Raw genomic sequence first — 8,206 nt, 5'->3', positions numbered from 1 at the left:
ATGTTTACACAATCTTAAGAGCTTTTAAGTGGTTGTCAGGAAGTGACCGGTTCTGGAGACAGTCCCGGAGTCCAAATGAGGGGACAGTTGTTATCTCACATGGAAGTACAGCCAGGTGTGTTCTGGTCCCCACTCTTCCTTTATGAGGTGGGTGATGGCTCCTTTTGTAACCTGGCCTTATTGCTGCTAAGGGATTTCCACAGAATCCTCTCCCCATGCTGAGGCGAGAAGGGAAAGACAGGGTTCAGGGAAGGCAGGGGATTTAGCTCAGTGACAACATGCATGTAGCATGGAATAGATAATGCCCTGAGTTTGGTCTTTAGCACCAAATGGGAAAACAGATAGACAAACAAACAAACAAAATGGAAAGAAAAAAGGAAGAGAAAGGGAAGGGGTGGAGGGGTAGGGAGAAGAGGGCAAAATACAAATTACTGGGTCTTTATTTTAAACATTTTAAAGCTTTTGGCTTTTATTTAGCTCAAATTGCTCAGCTTGCCAAAAAAAAAAAAAAAAAAGCAATATATTGGAAGTGTCAGTCTCTGAAAGTCAACTATTCAGATCAAACTAGAAACGATTCCTAGCACCCCAGGCCAGACTGGGGCTGCATCACTGTTACCAGGCTCATCGCCATTGTGGCCGAGAAGCCAGACAGTAGGGCGATGTTGCTGGTATGCATCATCTAGAAAAATCACAAAGGTTCCAGGTACTCTACCTGGAGACATAAAATCCCTGTGTCCAGATGGCATTGTGAAGTCCCTGCATGCAGATCATGTGGCGGAGGGAGGAGCTAACAGGTGCAGAGTGGGAGGCTCTGGGTAACAGTTACAAGGAGGACCGTTTCAGTTCAGGGCAAGACTCATCCTCCCCACAGCTGATGCACAGTGGGAGTGGGCCAAGCAGGAGCTGCGGAGATGGCTCAGCAGTTAAAAGCACTGGCTGCTCTTGCAGAGGACACACGTTCGATTCCCAGCACCCACATGGTGGCTCACGAATATTTGTAATTCCAGTTTCAGGCAATCTGACCCCATCTTCTGACCTCCATAGGCTTCAGGCATGCACATGGTACACAGACATACAGACAGGTGACGCATACATAAAATAAACAAATCTAAAAACAATGTTTTAAGAAATGAAAAGTAAACGGCAAGCAAAGTCTCCATCAATAGAAGAAAGCTATCAAGCTACCACAGGGAGAATTGGGAGGAGATAAGAGTCTGAGCCCCAGGTCACCCTTCCCATCTCTGAGCTGCTGTTCCTCTAGAACTTCACAGCAGTGGCTAATGAATATATTTTTTTCAGGTGATAACTTTGTACCTTATTTCATGTACTATAAATCCCACCCTTACTGCCATTAAATTAGTCTATGCCATCACCCATGGAGTAAATGAGCCAGAGGGACACTTAAACTGGAGCCTTCCTCTGATGCACCATCCAGGACAGGTATGGGGTAGCACTCTGAGGTAGTGTCCCTGCTCAGGAAATTGATTATCTCCACTTCACGCCAAGGTATCATGGGGGTCACCCATGTCACAACCTCCACCACCATTAAGACACTTGGCAGAGGAGACACTGAAGGCCCTTAACTGCTGTGCTCCTAGGTTCTGGTGTGGGCACCGGATCCTAACTCCCTCAGGAGCAGGACCACACACCACTGTCCAGGGCTGTGGGGGTGTCGGGTCGGTATCAGGGTCTTGGAGTGTAAACAACCCTTCCACCCTGTCAAGGCATTTTCAAGTGGGAAGAGAACTCTGCCTGGAGGATCATTTCAGAATTCCTCTGTGAGTCCTGGGGTTCCTGCCCTCCCTCACTGCATTGGGAAGGAGAAATAGAGCCCCAAACAGAGCCTGGTCTTACTGCTTTCCTCACCTGTGATGGAACAGGTGCAGGGTGATACCCCCGCACCCCAAAGCATAGAATGGAGAAGACCTAAATTTCTAGGACTGGGGATACTTGCCTAGCATGTTATAGGCCTTGGGGTCAATCCCAGAACCTAAAAGCAGTAAAAAGAATGTCCAAGTTTCTGGGAGTGTTTGGTGTTTTTGCTTTTGTTTTTCCAAATGACAGTGTACCGGATCCCTTGAGGTTCCAAATGAAAGCCACAAGAAAGCCATGTACAATAGGACTTCTTTTAGAGAGTAGGGCATGGGAGGTAGAGAGCGGCGCTGGCAGACCAGAAGTCCACAGGCAGCACCCCAAGACCAAGTGATGTGGATTCAGATCGCCAGGCTGAAAGGCTGCGCGGTGTAGGGCACGAGGCGCCTTTAGCACTAGCTGGCGGGTCGCGCTCCCGGGTGAGTTAACCAACGTGGGGCCCCCAGGAACGTGAAGCGAGGCGGGGCGGTCCCGGCGGCGGGACACGTGCGTCCGCGACGCCCCGGACCTCCAGGCGTCCCCGCGCTGGCCGAGGGCGGGGCAGCCGCGCGGCGCTCCCCTCCTCTCCTCTCCTCCCCGCCCGGCCTCCGGTTGGCCGCCGCACTCGGCCCTGGGCTCGCTGCGAGGTGCCGGCCGAGCCATGGGCTGCGACGGCCGGGTGTCTGAGCTGCTCCGCCGCAACCTACAGCCCACGCTCACCTACTGGAGCGTCTTCTTCAGCTTCGGCCTGTGCATCGCCTTCCTGGGGCCCACGCTTCTGGACCTGCGCTGCCAGACGCACAGCTCGTTGCCCCAGATCTCCTGGGTCTTCTTCTCGCAGCAGCTCTGCCTCCTGCTGGGCAGCGCCCTCGGGGGTGTCTTCAAGAGGACGTGAGTGTCGCGCCCCGCACGCCCCTCCACATCCCCGCAACAGTGACCACCTGCCTAGCTGGGCTGGATCTTAGCCCAGGGGCTGCCTCCCTCCCCCACTACAAGCTCTCCCGGAAAACTCTCTCGGGACTGAAGGTGACATCTGGGCTATGTATTTGTCTCACTTGTCCCCGAGAGAGCTCAGAACCCTTTCGCCCTCGCTCACCGAGCCCACCAGCCAAGGAGTGATGGAATGTACAGAGATGCGTAAGACCCTTATTGCTCTGTTCCTCTGAGATTTTGTAGCCTCGGCGCCGGAGGTGGAATTGGCACTGAGGGGAAGACAGTTGGCGGTGCCAGCTCAGGGGACAGTTCTCAGTGACAGGGCTGGCCTGTGGTTTGACTAGGAACCCATTGGTGATTCCACTCATAATAGGTCCACATCAATTGATACAGTTGATCCCTTTACCAAGATGGTGAGGCTCCTGGGATCTCCTAAGGGAGACAGGACTCGGCTGCAGCATTAGCCTGCAGAGGCTGAGCCCTTGGGCCAGGTAGAGAAGTGTAGAGCCTTTCATCCATCCTCTACCTCTAGTTCCCAGAATACCCCTAATGTATCCCTCCACCTTGTTACTTCTCCCTGGCTTCTGTCAGGACAGAGCTCTGGTCTCTCCCTGGCACTCAGAATATTACCCTTTTGGGTGCCGTGCAGAGCCCCATTTTTCTGGTATAGGAACCCCTCTGAAGATATTTCTAGAAAGGCAGCAGCCTTCAGTCTCTGTACAGCCAGGCATAGACCTAGAACTGAGACCTAGAACGGAGGAATGAATGGTTTGCACACCAGAGGCTGCTGTGTGGTCTTCCTCGTTCTACTTCCTAAAGGAGCAATTATCTGGACTGCAAAACCACAATTGGGAGGTCTGTTGCAAAACCAGATCGATCGATAGATAGATAGATAGATAGATAGATAGATAGATAGATAGATAGAATAAAAGATCTTGTGCAGAGGCCATTCTAGGCCAAAGGGCTCTAGGGCTCAGTCCTCCAGGTGTGCAGCTGTGGGAAGATGCAACACAGGTCTCAGTATAAAATGGACCCCAGTCTAAGCATTCCAGAGCCTGCTGCACCTCAGCAACTGGAGAGTGACTATTTTCATTTCCCCTACATCCTTTTGCAAATGCAAGAATTCTCAGATGAAAGTCTCCTTGTGCCTATTAGCACTTTGTGGGTTTGGGATAGAATCAGATCTACAGGAATTCTGAAGATATGTTCAGCTAGAAAATTCATGAAAAGGAGGAGGGGTTATCTCTGAATGTCAGAGGAGGGGTACTGTTGATGTTTGGAAGTGCTGGGAGGGGGTCCGTTGTTGTTGTTTGTTGTTGTTGTTCGGGGGTGCTGGTAATGGATCCCAGATAAGCTCCCTGGTGCTGGACCACACTCCCGACCCTCACAGATAGGCTGGGTTATGCTCTTTCCTAGAATGTTTTAGGAACATATGTAGCTCAAACAGGAAGGTGAATGAGGATCATTCTAAGGGACGGGTTGGCAAGCCCACTTTTCTGAAATGGGAAGCAATATACCCCTAACTGGGCCATCTCTCCCTGGCTTTGGTCCTCCCTCTAGATTTCTTATCCACCAAAGCTCTGAATAGGCAACAGAGAGGGAACCCTGCAGCAGGAAACCACAACGTCAACAATAGTAACTAACCATTGTGCAAAAGGTCTTCTAGCAACCCATCTGGTTGTCATCACAGCCCTGCAAAGTAATGTTGTTATCTCCATTTTATACAGGAGGAAGTGGAGACACAGAAGGGTTAAGAGATTTAGCTATGGGCACTAATCCCAACTCTGGGGGCTGAGTCAAGAGAATCTTGAGTTGGAGGCCAGCCTGGGCTACATAGCAAGACTCTATCTCAAGCAGTTAAAAAGAAAGAAAAAGAAAGGCGGGAAGGAGGAGGCAGAGGCACGTTGTCTGATATTGCATAGTTCCAGGGTTTGAACGTGGGCATTTGACTATAGTCCCAGATGCCTTGGCAGTGGCTCGTGCCTTATGTGTGTCAACGGCTGCTCTATAACTGAGCTTCATGCAAGAGATGGGTATCCTGTGGGTCTTCATGGGCTGAGTATTCCTGAGCACTAGCAGTGCCTGGGAAGGCAATGTGAGCCTCCTGGCCTCTTGTTGGGATCCTCCAGAGCTGGGTAGGGCTCCTGGTGGTTCAAATTTAAATTCTGAGCTTTAGCGCTCACAGCTTCAAGACAAAAATGTCACCAGGAACCGTGTTGTTTGATGAAGAGGGAAGCAGGGTTCTGGTGGGAAAGAGGGGAAGTCCCTGAGTGTCAGCAAGGACATCACCCACCTGGTTAACTCTGGTTCATCTCCCCATCCCCACCCCCAACATGAACAGAAGCTCTGCCAGCCCTCATGTGGCCTTGCCTGTCTCTGTTGAAATGCTAATGTCCCTGCAAGGAAGTGCTTTTCAGCTTAAGTGATTACCAGTCAGTGTGCCAGGCTGGCACTGGGGATAGGGGATTGCCTTAACAAATCTCAAGGACCAGCTGTATAGAGACTGGTGTGGGAGTGACACACCAGACTGCCTTTCTTTAGCGTTCTGCTTAAGTGCTATCTACTGCTTAGCCTAATCTGAGAGCTCTGCCCCACAGGGGCCTTCTAGACACCTCTGTGGGGCAGGCATTGGGGTAGGTCCTTAGGGCAACACCAGTCTTCCTTCCCTACTCTTAGCAGAGACAAAGACTTTGACCTTTAAAGCAGGCCATCTGCAGGCCCAGCAGGAGGAAGAACCTGAACTAGAACGTCCCTTGGAAAACTCTTGTTGAGCACAAAGAGGAAATCTCGAGAAGAGACTTAGAAAGCTACCTGTTTGGCAGGGTGGCTAGGCTTGTGGTTTACAAAAGAGGTAATAGGTATTTAGACAAAAAGTTAGGAGTTTTGTTGGTGGTGGTTTTTTTTTTTTTTCTGGTTTTGTGGGACCTGTCTAACCACTCAGGGCAACTGAGAAACTTTCTTATCTCAGGGACATCAATAGATACATGATTTGAGATCTTTTCCAAAGACTCCCAGCCTCTCCATAGCTTCTCACCTATACTAAGTGGTTCTTGATGTCTACATCTGCCAATTGATACCTTTTTTATCTGTTCTTATAAGTTGAATTCCTTATCTTCAAATCCCAAGCTGCCTGGTATCAGCTAAGAATGCCTCTCCTGCAAGCCTTTGTAGCAAACAGAGTCTTCATACCCTTCCTCAAAGCCGGCTCCGCAGTCCGGTTGCATCTCACGTCACTGGGCCCTTGCAGACCCTGGAACAAAGCACTGACAGTTCTCCTCCCTGGACTGGGCTCTGATTGGCCTCAGTTCTAGAAAGCCTCTGCTCCTTCATCAGCTTGTCCACCTTTCAGCCTGCTACAAACCTTGCTAGAAACATGTTAGATGTGCTAGAGCCCTAAAGGGAATTCAGCACTAGGCAAGTTCTTATTTAGAGACATCTCAAAACCAGTCTTAGTGGTGTATGACTGTAATCCCAGTCCGTGGGAGATGGAGATGGGAGGATCAGGAATACAGAGGTTTTCCTCCACTACATAAGGAGTTTGAGACCATCCTGGACTAGTTGAGAATTTGTCCCCAGCAACTATCCCCAAGGGAAGTAAAAACATTTGTCCACACAAAAATGTATCCATGGATGTTCATGGCAACATTGCTCATAATAAATAAGTGGAAATAAGGTATATTTTCATAAGCAAATGGCCAGGTAAATAAAATATGGCATGAATAAAGAAAGGGTCAGGCAGCCTATGGAGCCATCCTTACAGGGTGTCTCATTCAGCCAAAGCGCTGGGCAGGAACCAGCCAGTAATGACAGACCACATAGAGTGTTCACATGAGCTGTCCAGTGCACAGGATCTGGAGTGGGAAAAAAAAAAAAAAAAGCCTTGTAGTAAGTGGTAAGAAGAAGCACACAGGGGTGACTGATGATGGATATAGGGTTTCTCTCTGAGGTGACAGAAATACTTTAAATTTAAGCTGGATGCAGCAATACATGCCCATAATGCCAGCACTTGGTATGGTGGGTAGGCAAGGGTCGGGGGAGCTGTTATGGCAGGAGGATTGTGAGTTCTAGGCAAGCCTTGACTATATAATGAGACCCTATCTCACAAAAACAAAATACACAAATCTCAGTGCTTAAACTATAGTAATGGGCTCACTCCTCACAATAGGAAAAGAAAAGTGAGTTGTATACTTAAATAGTTGGATTTGATAGTATAGAAACCACGTATCAAAGTTTTAATTATAAAACATCTCAGAACTCATCCCACGAATTAGCTGATTCATTCAATAAATGCTTCTTAAGCCATACGCTGATTCAGGGGTGAGGGCTCCGGACAAGGTCCCTGCTCCTGCCAAGTGTCCATTCTGGAGGGCAGTATGTGACGGTGAACTAGGATAGGGGCTATCCTATAACTCTGTATTCCTGATCCTCCCATCTCCATCTCCCACGGACTGGGATTACAGTCATACACCACTAAGACTGGTTTTGAGATGTCTCTAAATAAGAACTTGCCTAGTGCTGAATTCCCTTTAGGGCTCTAGCACATCTAACATGTTTCTAGCAAGGTTTGTAGCAGGCTGAAAGGTGGACAAGAGGGCAGAGCTGAGTTATGGCTGCTCCAGCTAGGTGTTCTGGGTAGGCCACTTTGAGGAGGTGACATTAGGAACTGGCTCCTGAGGAACAGGTCAGGCATGTCAGGAAGAGGGTGAGAAGTGTTGTAGGCAGTCAGGCCTAAGGTTGGGTGTAAGGCACTTCTCACATACCCGGTGAGCCGCAGCCTGAATCAAACAGGCAGTCCTGCCTCCCCAACGTGGGACCATGAACAGGTTGAAGCATCAGCATGGGGGCCTGAGGTAACTGTGTTATAGGGAACCTTCCTTGCCCCCATTGGCTAAGAGAAAATTGCTCACTGATTGTAGTTCCTTGAAGGATGGGCTCTCTGTCCCCTTGAGGTTGATAGGTGGCCCACTGTGACTTACTCCATTCTGTCCTCCAGCCCTTTCCACGAGAAAGGTGAGACCCTGTCATCTCTGCTGCGGAGAGGGGGTTCCTGAGGAGAATATGCTATCCCAGAGGCAGGCAGTGTGAAGTTGGGGCTCAGCAGCATTCTACCCCATCTGGGGGTGGAGAGGGCAGAAGTAAGCCCTGCCTGTATGGAGCCATGCAGCCCTGCCTCTTTTTTTTACAGTACCAGCAAGCCAAGAACAGGTGCCCAAGGCAGGGACACCCCAAGGTGGTCACATGTGTACCTGGCAACCCTTGCTGAAAGGGGGTTAGCAGCCTTCTCAAGGTCACATAGCCAAAGTGGCCCAGCAGGCAACGCCACCATAGTCACAGCCAGCCTGAGGGAGGATGCAGGTCCCTCCTCTCCACTCACATTTACAACTCTGAGTGGAGTCATTAATCAGTAACTTGACCATTTATC

At 49.8% G+C, this 8,206-nt stretch overlaps 1 protein-coding gene across 6 annotated transcripts in view; it reads left to right on the top strand.

The window, feature by feature from the left end:
- Nucleotides 1-2,348: 2,348 nt before the first annotated feature.
- Mfsd4a (major facilitator superfamily domain containing 4A) overlaps nt 2,349-8,206 on the top strand; it is a 48,633-nt gene continuing 42,775 nt past the window's right edge. For 5 of the 6 annotated variants that reach the window (XM_029475136.1, XM_029475123.1, XM_029475119.1 and 2 more), the window contains exon 1: nt 2,467-2,742. In XM_029475136.1, the coding sequence (XP_029330996.1) occupies nt 2,513-2,742 (230 nt within the window). In that variant the 5' untranslated portion in view covers nt 2,467-2,512. Of the gene's footprint in view, nt 2,743-8,206 lie in introns of all 6 variants that reach the window. The other variant, XM_021169864.2, reaches the window with a different exon arrangement.

Source organism: Mus caroli, chromosome 1 (assembly GCF_900094665.2).
Source record: "Mus caroli chromosome 1, CAROLI_EIJ_v1.1, whole genome shotgun sequence".
Classification (NCBI taxonomy): Eukaryota; Metazoa; Chordata; class Mammalia; order Rodentia; family Muridae; genus Mus; species Mus caroli.
Note: the sequence above shows the minus strand (reverse complement) of the source record. Positions and strands in the feature narration are given on the sequence as shown.